This window comes from Osmia bicornis, chromosome 10 (assembly GCF_907164935.1).
Source record: "Osmia bicornis bicornis chromosome 10, iOsmBic2.1, whole genome shotgun sequence".
NCBI classification, from domain to species: Eukaryota; Metazoa; Arthropoda; class Insecta; order Hymenoptera; family Megachilidae; genus Osmia; species Osmia bicornis.
Window position 1 is genome coordinate 10,186,974 of NC_060225.1, and position 13,468 is coordinate 10,200,441.

General features: G+C 32.8%; 4 protein-coding genes across 5 annotated transcripts; 2 read left to right on the plus strand and 2 right to left on the minus strand.

The window, feature by feature from the left end:
* Positions 1-40: 40 nt before the first annotated feature.
* Positions 41-3,201, plus strand: LOC114873468 (adapter molecule Crk). Its single transcript, XM_029181828.2, has 4 exons — positions 41-276; positions 684-980; positions 1,174-1,529; positions 1,660-3,201. Exons 2-4 carry the CDS (start codon positions 946-948, stop codon positions 2,130-2,132), a joined length of 864 nt encoding a protein of 287 aa, XP_029037661.1. The 5' UTR covers positions 41-276; positions 684-945; the 3' UTR covers positions 2,133-3,201.
* Positions 3,202-3,954: 753 nt separating this feature from the next.
* LOC114873465 (E3 ubiquitin-protein ligase UHRF1-like) lies at positions 3,955-7,193 on the plus strand. 2 transcript variants are annotated; one of them, XM_029181823.2, is made up of 9 exons: positions 3,955-4,092; positions 4,162-4,273; positions 4,448-5,049; positions 5,118-5,472; positions 5,544-5,723; positions 5,795-6,150; positions 6,221-6,634; positions 6,707-6,942; positions 7,006-7,193. In XM_029181823.2, exons 2-8 carry the CDS (start codon positions 4,190-4,192, stop codon positions 6,924-6,926), a joined length of 2,211 nt encoding a protein of 736 aa, XP_029037656.2. In that variant the 5' UTR covers positions 3,955-4,092; positions 4,162-4,189; the 3' UTR covers positions 6,927-6,942; positions 7,006-7,193. The 2 variants fall into 2 exon arrangements, with proteins under 2 accessions (XP_029037656.2, XP_029037655.2); XM_029181822.2 differs by having other exon boundaries at positions 3,956-4,092; positions 6,707-7,193.
* Positions 7,194-7,311: 118 nt separating this feature from the next.
* LOC114873423 (protein CutA homolog) lies at positions 7,312-8,478 on the minus strand. Its single transcript, XM_029181735.2, has 6 exons — positions 8,250-8,478; positions 8,119-8,178; positions 8,003-8,048; positions 7,876-7,925; positions 7,752-7,794; positions 7,312-7,666 (listed from the first exon to the last, which is right to left on the minus strand). Exons 1-6 carry the CDS (start codon positions 8,411-8,413, stop codon positions 7,589-7,591), a joined length of 441 nt encoding a protein of 146 aa, XP_029037568.2. The 5' UTR covers positions 8,414-8,478; the 3' UTR covers positions 7,312-7,588.
* A 259-nt stretch (positions 8,479-8,737) lies between these two features.
* LOC114873421 (protein Fer3) lies at positions 8,738-10,914 on the minus strand. Its single transcript, XM_029181733.2, has 4 exons — positions 10,690-10,914; positions 10,181-10,335; positions 9,893-10,052; positions 8,738-9,628 (listed from the first exon to the last, which is right to left on the minus strand). Exons 1-4 carry the CDS (start codon positions 10,735-10,737, stop codon positions 9,476-9,478), a joined length of 516 nt encoding a protein of 171 aa, XP_029037566.1. The 5' UTR covers positions 10,738-10,914; the 3' UTR covers positions 8,738-9,475.
* Positions 10,915-13,468: the final 2,554 nt, after the last annotated feature.

Below are 13,468 nucleotides of genomic sequence, written 5' to 3' on the forward strand. Positions count from 1 at the left end.
TTAATTTTACCAAGGGGTCTTCGAGTTTCGATTCTACACACTTTATATCTGTGAGATTGAAAAACTCGGAACGAATTATTAGTTTCTGTTTTTATAGTAGAATTGAGTAGAATATGCTGATTACTATTTTTACAGAAGTACAAGTTTGGAGAGCAGTTTTTCAAGAAACAGTCGTACATAAATAAATGTATCGCATCTTTGTGTAGCTTTGAAAGAGGAGAAATAGAGTGTGCTACGATATTCGTCGTAAGGTGGCAACTCAGAACGAAAGAGAAAGTAAGGGTTTACTTCAAACATGTTTTCAGTTGAAACTCTCTTTTGACAAGTGATTTTCTCTTCAGTTGATCAGTGATTAATAAAGGTTTTCGAACGTATATATTATTTATGAAGAGATAGCACGTTCTTCCATTTGGAGACTTGACAATTCAGCTTCGAGCTGTTTTATTTTTTACTTCAAGAACGGTGCTCTTTGATATTGCAGGATTCGTAGAAAAAGAAAGGTTTACAAATACACCCGGGCTTTCTTTGCTTCCCGGAAACAAGGGCGCGTTTTATTTGCTGTGGCTACCAAGCCCCTCCCCCCCTTTGTTGACACTTTTTACTTTTTCCGGATTCTTTTCTCGCACACGTAGGAGGAACCACTCCCCAATTTTGACGAATTAATCTTTATTACTCATATGTAGGAACAGGAAAAAAAAGGCGTTCCATCCCGTCTCGGGATCGTCTGCCAGACTCGTCAGTGGGGCTGATAACAGACGATCCCTGCCCCAGATGCCAATAACCCCGGTTTTCGAAACTCGTATATATTCGAATTGCGTGCCAGGAGACCGCCAGCGAGAAGAAATTTAATCCCGCTGCCACCTGGCGGTCGCCGACCTGAGCTAAGGGCGTCCGGGGAGACTCGCCGTCTTTCCTCTTCCACTAAAAACGCCTACATACAAAACAATGGCTGCTACTTTCGATCAATATGACAAGTCCAGGTAAATAAAAATATATTTTTATTATTTGTGTCACTTTATCGTTCCGATTTAATTTCCGTTGTGTCGTGAAATGATAGATGTCGGTTTATTAATTGACTAATCGTTGCAGCTAGAACGCGACAATTACGTATTTTTTCCTAGTTGATGTTAGATGTTTATGAAATGATTTCTTCTTTATTATGATACATTTTAGTTGGTACTTTGGTCCAATGTCACGTCAAGAAGCCTCGGATTTACTGATGGGTGAAAAAGAAGGTGGTGTATTTTTAGTACGTGACAGCACATCGATACACGGGGATTTTGTTCTATGTGTACGAGAGGACAGCAAGGTTAGCCATTATATTATAAATAAAATTCAGCAGGGTGATCAAGTACGTTATCGGATTGGAGATCAAATATTTCCTGATATTCCCAACCTTTTGGCTTTTTACAAATTACATTATTTGGATACAACACCATTGATCAGGCCTGCTCCTAAAAAGACACAAAGGGTGATAGCAAAATATGATTTTGAGGGCAACGATCCTGATGACTTACCATTCAGGAAAGGTTTGTGTAGTTTATTTTTCATTCAATAATGAATACGTTTAACCAACTGGCTTTATGAATTTGTACATAGCGGTAGAAGCTGGAAAATAAATTGATGTATACGTTTTAAAAAATAATGAAATACTTATAGGGGAAATTCTCACAATTATAACAAAAGATGAAGAACAATGGTGGACTGCCAGAAACAGTCTTGGTCAAACTGGTTCAGTCCCAGTTCCGTATGTTCAGAAATACGAAGAAGACAATCATTCAGTAATGGAGAACAATTCTCGTCCGGACAGCGGAGGAAGTTCAACTATAAATTCAAATTCTGTTCAGGTTTCTGCTTCTCAGTTGTCGTATCCGGAAGGTGGACAAGGCACGACGCGCAGGTCTAACATTCAGCGAACGTTACCTGCGTTTGCAAAAGTGAAACAGGCAAGAGTACCAAATGCATACGATAAAACTGCTCTAAAACTAGAAGTTGGAGACGTGATAAAAGTAACGAAAACTAATATAAACGGCCAGTGGGAAGGTGAATTGCACGGCAAGGTTGGCCATTTTCCATTTACACATGTTGAGTTTGTGGATAATGAGACTGGAGAAGACAATCAAGAGATTTAACGGAAGTCTTCCAAGTGTGATGAGTAATGAAGTTGACTTGGCAATTTAGGTTTATATTAGCAGTTATCCTATGTACTGGTACATAGAATCAGCCTAATTAAGATTTCTGTATAGAATTATTTGTTTTGTAGCAGTCTTTAATTGATTTTAATAATCGTTAATAATTTGTATTCGTTTGTATACGAGTTCAAACATATTAAATCTATATACACATTACATGTATCGGGTAATCGCATATATTTTTATGGGTTACCAGAAAAGAAGGTTTTTTAATAACAGTTTTGTACCGGTACATATCATGCTGTCTAGCCATAGGTTGTGCCACAAACGGAACAACATTTTCTACTAGAATATTCTATTTAATAAAGAAGCTGTTAACCATATTATGATTGTAATTATACATGAATTACATTAACTATATATTATTAGGTAATTACATAAGTTGCAATTGCTGAGTAACGTTTTTAAGACAGCAGAAACTGTGAATTTATGTTTCTAAGTGCACCGTATTATATCGTCATGATTGTAAGTTACGCGGATTACTTGTTAATATGTAATTATACAGATCATAAGAGCATTTAGTTGTGTAAAAAAAATGGTAGCAACTTTAAAGTTCCGCTTTATACTATGTATACATTAATTTTATTATAATAGCAGTCATACATGAGTTACTGTAAATTATATATTATTAATATATAATTATATAAGTGAACTGTATCGTGATTTTTGTTGTAAGAACAACTTCGAAAATTACTTTAAAGTTCTGTTTAACGTAGAAATTAGTATAAATACAGTTATGTATGTATAAATACATTTTAATATATATTTACATATTATTATATATTTGTAAAAATTGTAATTTTATCGTACATTTTAATCAATTGTTTTTCAATATTTTTATATGGATACAAACTGGCAACTTCAGAGTTCTACTCACACTAATATGTATTAATTGCATTTGAGTATAATTATATGTAAGCTGTATGTACGTGATGTACAGTCGTTTAGAAAACACTGTAACTTTTTGCATTTCTACAAGTATTTACAAATTGATTTATTTTATTTGTAATTTTGTAAAATTATTTCTACCTTGAAATGAGAAATTTTATAATTATGGTAATATATCAATTATGTATATTCATATATAATTATATAATTTCGATTTAATTACTTTATGGTTTTAAGGAATGTTCTTAAAAAAGTAATTCATTTGTATTATGGAGGTTCTGTTAAATTTTATTATTAAATTGATTGCAGTTTCACATGAATTGTACAAACAATTTTTCGATTAAGAATACAACTAATTTATCAGTTCCTACATAAACACGAGGTATTAATTATGATGAATTTCTGTTTTGTTAATATATGTAAATTGCATTAAAATTAATGTAAGGATACTATTTTAAATTGTTAACAAATCTTTACAAGAGGATAATATGTATTTTAAATAAATTCAGATCAGATTGAGAGAAACAGTAAAGGGAGATCTGTTTATGTAATTATATATACATATATATATATATTGAAAAAGTAAGTATAAAACTCGTATAAATTTTTACATATGAATTTGTAACATTTTTATACATTTTAATTTTATAATATATAGAAACTCGATATACAATAAATGGAAAAGTAAAACAAGATTTGTTGTAGCTATTATAAGGGAATAAAGTAAATTATTTATTGTCCTGTAGTTTATCAGGTAAAGTTTTGTAAAAACGATGAACATGAATGGTCTATTTGTCGGCGCTAAAGGAAATTACCAATAAAAGAAACGAGTATGCGCATGACATCTAACTTTCTTTTCGTTTCAGGTTTTGTCCGCCATATATTTCTACAATTTATTCCCGCCAAATTTCTGTACTTGATGCCAACAAGTGGTGAAACAGAGCAGTACTGACAAGCGGCAGTTGGGGATGGTTTACTGCAGTTTGTTTGTGCTCCATTTAATATTAATAAGGTAAATTCAAGTATTTGTAAATTATAAATTGTACTATTAGAGAAACAACACAAGTTCTGAAATTTTTAGGTATTTTTGACTAAACAAATCCATCAAAATGTACGTTAAAGTAAGAACAATGGATGGTAAACAGGAGGCGATAATAACTATCTCCAAATTAACGGAGGTAGAAGACTTTAAGGTAATTGAGTCATTTTTGTTTTTCTAGATAAAAAGAACATTTTTTTATTTCTTTGGTTAGTATTATTACTTGTTTAGACTAATCTTTACAATTAAGAAATATCGATTAGGACTCATTTTAGAAAACAGATATGCACATGTAAAAATAAATGTATAAATTTATATAATTTTATAGGATGAAATTGAGAAAGAATTACATATAAAAAAAGATCTACAGAGATTATTTTTTAGAGGCAAACAATTAGAAAATGGTTATAAACTGTACGATTACAATGTCAACTTAAATGATGTAATTCAATTAATGGTGAGAATACAAATGGATGATATACAAAGTATAGCTACATCTAGTAACAGTCTTAGCAGTAGTTCTGATTCTGAAAAAGAAGTTATAAATAATTCTATCGAAGATGAAAAGCTGGATGAAGCTGAAAGCTTATATTATAAATCTGGAGATGCTATAGACTGCCTTGATCAAACTTATGGAGCTTGGTTTGAGGCTATAATATTGAAAATATTTAAAAAGGATGATAAGCTTCTTTATAACCTACGTTGGGAATTTGATGACAAAGCTCCACCTTTTAATGTACCTGAGTCATCTATAAGACCACGTGCAAGCAAGCTTATACAATTTGATAAATTAAAAATAGGTCAAAAAGTAATGATTAATCATAATGTTGATGATCCCAAAGAAACTGGATTATGGTATGACTTTACAGTATTAAAAATAGATAAGAAAAGGAGGGTACAGGAGCTTGTTGGAACATTGCACATTGGAAGGTAAAGTGATATTTGATTTATAATTCACTTAAGAAGGTCATTTAAATGATACCTTTTTTTTTATACAGAGATCAACTGCTTGAAAATCGTAAAGTAAATCCTAAAGGTGAGATTTTTGCAATTGAAGAACCGAAACTTCTTAAAGATAGAACTGAGAATGATGAACAGCGCATGGCTAGTAATGGTAAACGAAGACGAGTACAAGCTAATTGCAATGCATGTTTAGACGATCCTCATAAGAAATGCAAAGAATGTGGTTGTAGAATCTGTGCTGGAAAGGAAGATGAACACAATCTTTTGCTGTGCGATGAATGTAATTTTGCATACCACTTACGATGTTTGAATCCTCCCTTAACATCTATACCAGAAGAAGATTATTGGTATTGTCCAGAATGTAAAAACGATGAGAACGAGATTGTAAAGGTTAATTATTATATGATAAAATTTGCTTTTCTTAATACCTTTACAATTGTATAAATGATCATTTTTTAAAGGCAGGTGATAAGTTAAAGCAAACAAAAAAGAAGACGAACGAAAACACGAATAGTAAACGAGATTGGGGTAAAGGAATGGCATGTGTAGGAAGAACAAAAGAATGCAGTATCGTTCCACCCAATCATCGTGGACCCATTCCAGGTGTAGAAGTTGGAATGTGCTGGATGTACAGAGTGCAGGTGATGATAATTTTAATGTAATTCTTGAGCTTAGTAATTTCTATGTATTTACACGAAGAGATAAATGGCAGGTATCTGAAGTTGGAGTGCATAGACCACATATAGCTGGAATTCATGGAAGAGAAACAGATTGTGCATATTCTATTGTATTATCTGGGGGCTACGAGGATGATATTGACAATGGTGATGAATTTATGTACACTGGTTCCGGAGGAAGAGATTTGTCAGGAAATAAAAGGACAGCCGAGCAAAGCTGTGATCAAACATTGACTAGAATGAATAAAGCATTGGCGGTAAATTGCAATGCGAAACTTAATGCAACTGTTGGTGCTACAGCCGAAGATTGGAGAGGTGGTATACCTGTAAGGGTAGTAAGAAACTTTAAGCTTGCTAAATATAGTAAATATGCGCCAGAAGAAGGCAATAGGTATATAAGTCATTGTTAATCGCGTTTACCATGTTAAATAACTATGTCTCACCGTAAAATTTAATTCTAGGTACGATGGTATATACAAGGTAGTCAAATATTATCCGGATACAGGTAAGAGCGGTTTTCGTGTATGGAGGTATTTATTAAGAAGAGACGACCCTGCTCCTGCGCCTTGGACAAAAGAGGGTAAAGAACGAATATCCGCTCTTGGTTTGAAACCAATGTATCCGGATGGATATTTAGAAGCAATGGCAAAAAATAAAACAAACAAGAAAAGAAATATGTCGGCGAAAGTAGAAAAGTCTTCTAGCTCAAAGAGCGAAGAACCGCCAAAGAAAAAACAGAAGCGTGAAACTTACGAATTAGAAATTGAAATTGTAAAATTTATCGAAGAAGATCAAACAAATACAAAATTATGGGACGAATGTCGTCTTACTTTAGCAGGCGGTAAAGCCGCATTTTTACAACAGGTTTCAGAGAGGTATTACATCGTTCTCTCTTTCTTTTTGTTGAATATATTGAATTTCAATTTTTAATAACTTTTATATTACAGATTTACGTGTCCCTGTTGTTTGGAACTCGTTTATAATCCTGTTACAGTACCATGTACACATAATATTTGTCATACTTGTTTAAAACGTAGCGTCTCATCGGGTGTACATTATTGTCCATCATGTCGTTTCCAATTAGACAAAAATTATAAGATGGAAATTAACAATTCTTTATCATCTGCTCTGTTATTACTTTATCCTGGATACGAGGGTGGAAGATAACATTAACTTTTATAACGTAATAATTATCTTCCAGGAATTAACTAGTACACACTTGGACTGTATTACATAATATTTTTAGGTACAATTCATATTTCAGTAAATGGACTACTGGAATACAATAGATTTGTTACAGTATATACATATATATGTAACAAAAATATAGGGTGGATAATATATTGTAGTAAATTCTCTTTATTTAGAGGTTTGTTAACAAGTTTCATTACGATAACAATAATTAATGTTATATCGATACGTTATTTAGAATCGTTGATAGTACCATAATAACAGAATAATGAAATTTAATTTACTTTTTTACTGGAAGAGGAAATTGTAAAAAACCGAAGGAAATACACGAAATCATTAATTATTGTACTTATATTTATATCAATTTTTTTATTTGTATAACTATTAATTTTTTATTTGTAGTGTAGAATTCATTTATACATATTCATATATATATGCAGCTATACATGTGTTCAAATTTATCAAATTATAATGCTTTTAATTTATATTTTAATGAACTGTATTCTTTTTTTAAGAAAATCATAACTCTTCGTAACGGAAGTTTAGGAAATGAATCATGTTACTTTTGGACTATAATAAATGTTATTGTAATTACAACTTAAGTTTCTCTTGGATGCACATGGAATGGAACTCCTTACTTAGTTAGAACTCCTTTTATCAATAGGTGGAACCACTTCGCTTATCCATTGAAGATACTTTTCACTTCCACTCTGAATCTAAAATATAAGTAGTATTTAATTATTTTACATATTAAATTACATGTACACTACATAATCATTAATTAAAATCATTAGTACTTACAGGTAAAGAAATTACTTCACAAACTTCATATGGATGATTTTCCCTATTTTAAGATTAATTTCATCAGTATTAAAGAAGTTTTGATTCAATATTCTTATCAACTATTAAACATTAAACCACATACTTAACATATTTTGTAAGAGCATCAACAGTATCAGTCCTGGTTTTTATCATCTAAAATAAAAATAAGGTACCAAAGATTCATATTAATCATTACAATATGAAATTTTATAATACATTTATAATATTACCAGTAGCAATTCATTATCCTCGACGATCTCATTTTTCCATTCATACCTGTAACAAATATTATCATTTTTAGATTACCCTTACACACATGCTTGATTAATGCCAATACAATACTCACACAGAAGTAAGACCTGGTATAATATTAACACACGCAGCCAATTTACTTTTCACTATGCCACTGTAAAATAATTAATAACATAATTACATGGAAAAAGAATTATTAGAGGAGAGGTTGCATGGTATCCTTACTGCGCCAATTTTTTAGCAACATCCTGCGTTGGAACAGTGACATAGGCAACAGAATGAACCCCTGCCAAGTTACTCATATTTTTATAAGTATTAGCGCTAATACTCCTAGCTAAACAAAAGAATGTAACAAATCCAAAAATCGGTTTACACGGTGTAAATAACATTTGTCAAAATTTTTTGTAACCGGCACGTTCTTCGATGCCTTGAACGTTGCCGCAGAACGTATGAACATAAACATGGCCAGAATCGATATTTAGAATTGCCTATTTGAAGGGGTAGATTAAATGTCGTAAAGCTTTTTTTGCAAAAAAGGTTAATATCTCTTGTATCCCATCAGGTATTTATATCATCTACTTGTTAAATAACAAATGGTTTATCTGAGTAACAATTTTATGTAAGTATATAGCAAAAAATAGATTGACAACTTTATATACATAATGATATCGTATTTTCAGTTCTTGTGTGAAGCAAAGGAAGTACAAGTGAGATTGTTTGTACGTCTTGTATTTAAATATAATGATCATATACAATATGCAGATTTACATAAATTATGGAAGACACGGATTTTCGCCTTACTTCGTAAAATCACATAAACATTAAGTGTTAGTTAATGTTCTTTTTTCTTCAAAAAAGTTCCTAACTATACTTACTATACTTTATTTAACATACGATCGTAATACCTACATACGGGCATGCGATATGTAAACAGTTATTCCGATAATTTACTTACGGTAAACTTAACATATTTATATTAATAATAATTTAAGTATCTTTAAGAGCGTCATAATTTGCGTAATATTATTCGAATTATTTACATAAAATTCCAGAGTTCGTTGTAAACACAAATGACGAAACGATCAGTCGATAGTCAGTATAATTGCATACGAAGGAGAGTCAGAAATTAAACAAGATCTACAACAACTAACAGTCTAATTTTAAACTAGGAATGGATATATTTTAGAAAATAAATGGATGCTTAAAACATCGAGTAAGATGAATAAATGAAGGTCAGAGTCAAGGACGTTTTCAAGGTCACTTATCATTTTTATCCAATAAGTTACAATCAACGAAAAAGGAAAGTTTTTTTTCAAAATATAACCATTCACGATTTCGTTGCTTTTGTTAACAGAAATAAATCATTTAAATATTCATATTTTTTTTTTGTAGAAAACGAAAACTGATTGCTGATTTGATTTTCCCTTAGGTCCCTTCCATTTTTGGAGGATTCAATTCGGCAAATAGTATTCCCTCGGGATGTACTCTGGCTTCGGACTACTCGGCTCAATTCCGAGCAATTCTCCCATAAATGCGATGTATGTAATCGCTAAACGTAAAGTTTCGATCCTCGAGAGCCGTTTTTCATACGCAAAAGTTGGTACCTAAACGACGAAAATCATTTAAAGTTATCACAATTAATTACAATCTTCCTGCCATTAAAATATACATTTTCTTAGGTTCTGATGCTGAATCGAAGCAACCAAAAGCTTATAAGACTAGAAATTATAATACAATACTCATAGTATTGTAATTAAACTCTTGTTTATTTGAATACCATCTTTATCGAGCTCAGGAAGCGGGCAGATTGTTTAACGACTCATAATTTAATTTTATTTCAATAAAAAATATTTTTGCGAACGACTCACTTTTCTACGTAACTTGTCAAAAGCTTCGTTCAGATTAAACATTCTACGCCTTTCACGGATATTCGCGGCTCTTCTTTGCGAAACAGTCGCCACGCGACGTCTTGGTTTCTTTGTGGTGGAAGATGGAAGATTAGGGGACCTACCGTTAGGTGTGTATCGACTGAAATTATTTTCAATTGTAAATTGTAACAGTTTTTTCAAATTTGTATTGCTGATATTGTAAAATTTATAGCGTTGGTCATCGTCGTGTTCACTGATCATCGTGTCAATCCACAGGATTCCACTTACCTTTGATGTAGTAACGCACAAGGCTGCCTGTACAATCCGTGCTCGTTCACATGCGTATGCGAAGGAGGTGGTGCTTGATACAAAACGGAACTGTCCCACATAGGGTAGCTTCCTAGTTCACCATTAACATATTGCGACATGTCCGCTGTAATCACCTATTTCATCCACACACTGTTAATTCTTATTTCATAAAATTAACACGCTGACTGCCGTGGAGGAGTCACGGGTGAGCATCGCTTATTTAATGCAACCGAACAAGTGAGAAAAAAGAAAAGAAGAAACATGTAGAACAACAAATTGGTAATAAATTATTTCTGTTTCTATTACGACAGTCAGCATTGAAGGATATTATTGCTTCAAGAAGAAGAACCATACATTTGCAATATTATTATAAAGATGACTGTGTTTCTGCTGTGGCGATCAACGTGTTAAAAACCTGATTCATGGAAAATGGAATGTTCATTAACAATGTCACATTTAGTGGTTTATTTTCAATTGTTTATACCCACTGGTGCTTGATTTCCATTGATCTCCCACAGCGGTTCGGTGTAGCTCATATCCCGGGTTCTGTCCAGCGGCGAGCAACCTCAGAGGGACACTTTGTTTATTAATTAAAAAAAAAAATACCGAGCACCGATTGCAGAAATAACACTTCGTCACCGACACGATGTCACCTTCGATCTGAGGCTACTCCTCGTCCAGGGAGAGGATCTCTCACCGCTTGAACCCGCCCCTTTGCAAAGCCACCCTCTGGAAGCCAGATTATTCACCACTCTGCGAACGCCTGCGTCGTAATCGTGATTTTCATTGGTGCAGTTCACCCTGAATGGGATCACCGTTATTGGACAAGGGATTGCGAATGGGCGGAGCTTTGGAACAACCCTTATGGCTCTGTTTCCGTAAAAGTTGAAGAATGATATCGGGGATTATCGACCGTGATATTTTAAAGATGAACAAATTATTCGAAACTTCAGAATTCTGTTTGCTTTTATTTTTACTTATAACAATAATGTAACATGTATGTTATTTTTCTTAAAAGTTACTTATAGGATCATTTGGCTTATATTTCATCGTTTGTTTATAAAATCTTTTCTTCACTTTTTCTTTAGAATTGTATTATAACTTATTGTAATATTATTTTCACAGGTTTCAGCAGAGCAGAAACATTCAAACAATTTGCTGATCGTTCGAACCAGGAAATACATTTTAAGAATGATTGACAGATCTTCTTTCATCCCCCTTCCGGAAGTTTCATCCGACACGTGTACTTGATGAAGTGTAATCATCCTATCAATGTATTAGATACAGCTGAATTAGAAATATTTTAAGTGGATAAAATTAAATAATTCTTGATAAGGTACACGATATGATATCAAAATTGTTCCTACAATCATTTTCTGCGAGTGTGATAAACAGGGTTTTCTCTAATTTCAGATATTACGTTCTTGAAGCATCCATCCCGAGACAAATTGCTTCATAAATCGAGCCCGTAACAGGATCACACTCAAAACACTGTGACAAAATCTTCTCAGAAGGGTAACATATTGTTGGACCGAGGGGGTGTGCTCCCCTAAAATTAATTAAATAGATATTAGTCGATTCACTTGACGCGAACTTCCCTTTGCTAACGCGTATAAACATCGGGCATACTACGTGCGTGTCAAATCGCATTGTGTTTGCTTCAAGAGCGAGGGGTGCATAAACTTATTAATATTCAGCCACGAGCAGTCATTCTAATAGGATCATCCCTTTCTTCGTGTCATTCTTTCGCTGTCTTATTGTTGCTCTTTTAAAGCATTATAAACCTTCTTACGAGGGGTATAGATGGTTATTTTGGCTCAACTACGAAAATAAAATATTTATTTGGGAAGTTCGTGTGAAAAATAAAATTGGTTTTTTTTTGGAACAGTCTGATATGTATTTGGCAGATTTGTATCTGTTAACTCTGACGGTGGATCTTTAATTTGAGCTTGGTAATATGCACTATATCCATAACTGCAAGCTGACGCTTTGGATCGATGCTCTGAGCGTCGGCGCTGAAATGTTTCATGGCTGAATTTCAAAGCTTTTCTCGAATGAAAGATATTCAGCGTGCCGTGAAATCAAAAGCTACATTTCATATTGTAAAATACAGAACAGAACAAATCAATCATGATTCTATCAAACTGATTAAAAAGCAGTAGTCATTGATTATAAGTAAAAGAATTCTTTTTCACAATAATTTTATTATATAAATTATAATAAGTAATAATTATCCTTTATATTTCAATTCAATATTAATTTTATCAAAGAATACAAAAAACACGTTTTTTATTGATTTTCAAAATAATTATAATTGTTGATACATTTATAAATAACTCTAATATTCTTCTATGTTCTAATTTTAGAAGAAAAACTCTTGAAAAATGCCTGCAATGACGTAGAGGGTGTGAAAAGTTGGACTCCTGTTCATCCTTTCATGGTGCACGTGTTCGTTTGATCTAATTCTGATGCGTTTCTAACAATGGACGTATATTCCGCAACAGTGTCACGCCACTGACAGAAATTACGCAATTTCGTCACAGAGATTTCCAGCTTTTTCAATGGTTTGTCACTTATAATACGGATTTGTCATAGGGTTCCCTAATATGGGGTGAATTCGAGCAAAACTGTTCTTTGGTGGCTTATTATTACAAAAAATGTATATATTCTACAGAAATAATTTTTCTTTTATTCAAAAGCTTATAGGAATCTGCTATTTAATTTATTTATTTCATTATTTATTCCAGGTTAACAAAAAATGACAATTAAAAGGAAGTTACAAGTGTTCCTGTTACATTATTTATTCGAATTATACCGCGCTTCGTATTGGGTAACGCGATCTATCCGTCGTCCAATCAGAATAATCGATCTATTCCCGCGGTCGATCGCGTTCGAAACTTCCTCAGTATCGTTTGCGCGTCGGTCGGGGTAACATCGCTTTGACGGTAGTGAAAATAAATTCTTTTTTACTGTGCTCATGGAGTTACAAATGCAGTAAGTGCAGAAAATATCAAAGGAAAAGGTTGGAGAAAAGCAGATCTACTTTCTGGAATGTTTTCGACCAGGGTTCATCAACCTCTTCAACGAAAATGTAAGTCAATAATCTTCTATTACGCAAACAGCATAATAATATAGCTTTTGTGATTATGTGGCATGGCTTTTACAGGCAAAACCATTATATGGCTTTAAAATTGTTGCGAAATTTATAAATTTTCAAACATTAGTCGATAATTTAACAATTTCATACGTTGCATCCCGCGCGATCCA

Bases quoted from the DNA above. Each gene is read 5' to 3' on its own strand.
- LOC114873468 (XM_029181828.2), top strand. From the start codon at position 946: ATGGCTGCTACTTTCGATCAATATGACAAGTCCAG. The intron at 981-1,173 runs GTAAATAAAAAT...GATACATTTTAG, and splicing joins GATCAATATGACAAGTCCAG to TTGGTACTTTGGTCCAATGT. The intron at 1,530-1,659 runs GTTTGTGTAGTT...AAATACTTATAG, and splicing joins TGACTTACCATTCAGGAAAG to GGGAAATTCTCACAATTATA.
- LOC114873465 (XM_029181823.2), top strand. From the start codon at position 4,190: ATGTACGTTAAAGTAAGAACAATGGATGGTAAACAGGAGGCGATAATA. The intron at 5,473-5,543 runs GTTAATTATTAT...CATTTTTTAAAG, and splicing joins ATGAGAACGAGATTGTAAAG to GCAGGTGATAAGTTAAAGCA. The intron at 6,635-6,706 runs GTATTACATCGT...TTTATATTACAG, and splicing joins TTACAACAGGTTTCAGAGAG to ATTTACGTGTCCCTGTTGTT.
- LOC114873423 (XM_029181735.2), bottom strand. From the start codon at position 8,413: ATGTTATTTACACCGTGTAAACCGATTTTTGGATTTGTTACATTCTTT. The intron at 8,179-8,249 runs GTAAGGATACCA...ATTATTTTACAG, and splicing joins GTTGCTAAAAAATTGGCGCA to TGGCATAGTGAAAAGTAAAT. The intron at 7,667-7,751 runs GTAAGTACTAAT...CTTATATTTTAG, and splicing joins GTGAAGTAATTTCTTTACCT to ATTCAGAGTGGAAGTGAAAA.
- LOC114873421 (XM_029181733.2), bottom strand. From the start codon at position 10,737: ATGAGCTACACCGAACCGCTGTGGGAGATCAATGGAAATCAAGCACCA. The intron at 10,336-10,689 runs GTGGGTATAAAC...TGGATGAAATAG, and splicing joins TCAATGGAAATCAAGCACCA to GTGATTACAGCGGACATGTC. The intron at 9,629-9,892 runs GTGAGTCGTTCG...TTCGTCGTTTAG, and splicing joins TTGACAAGTTACGTAGAAAA to GTACCAACTTTTGCGTATGA.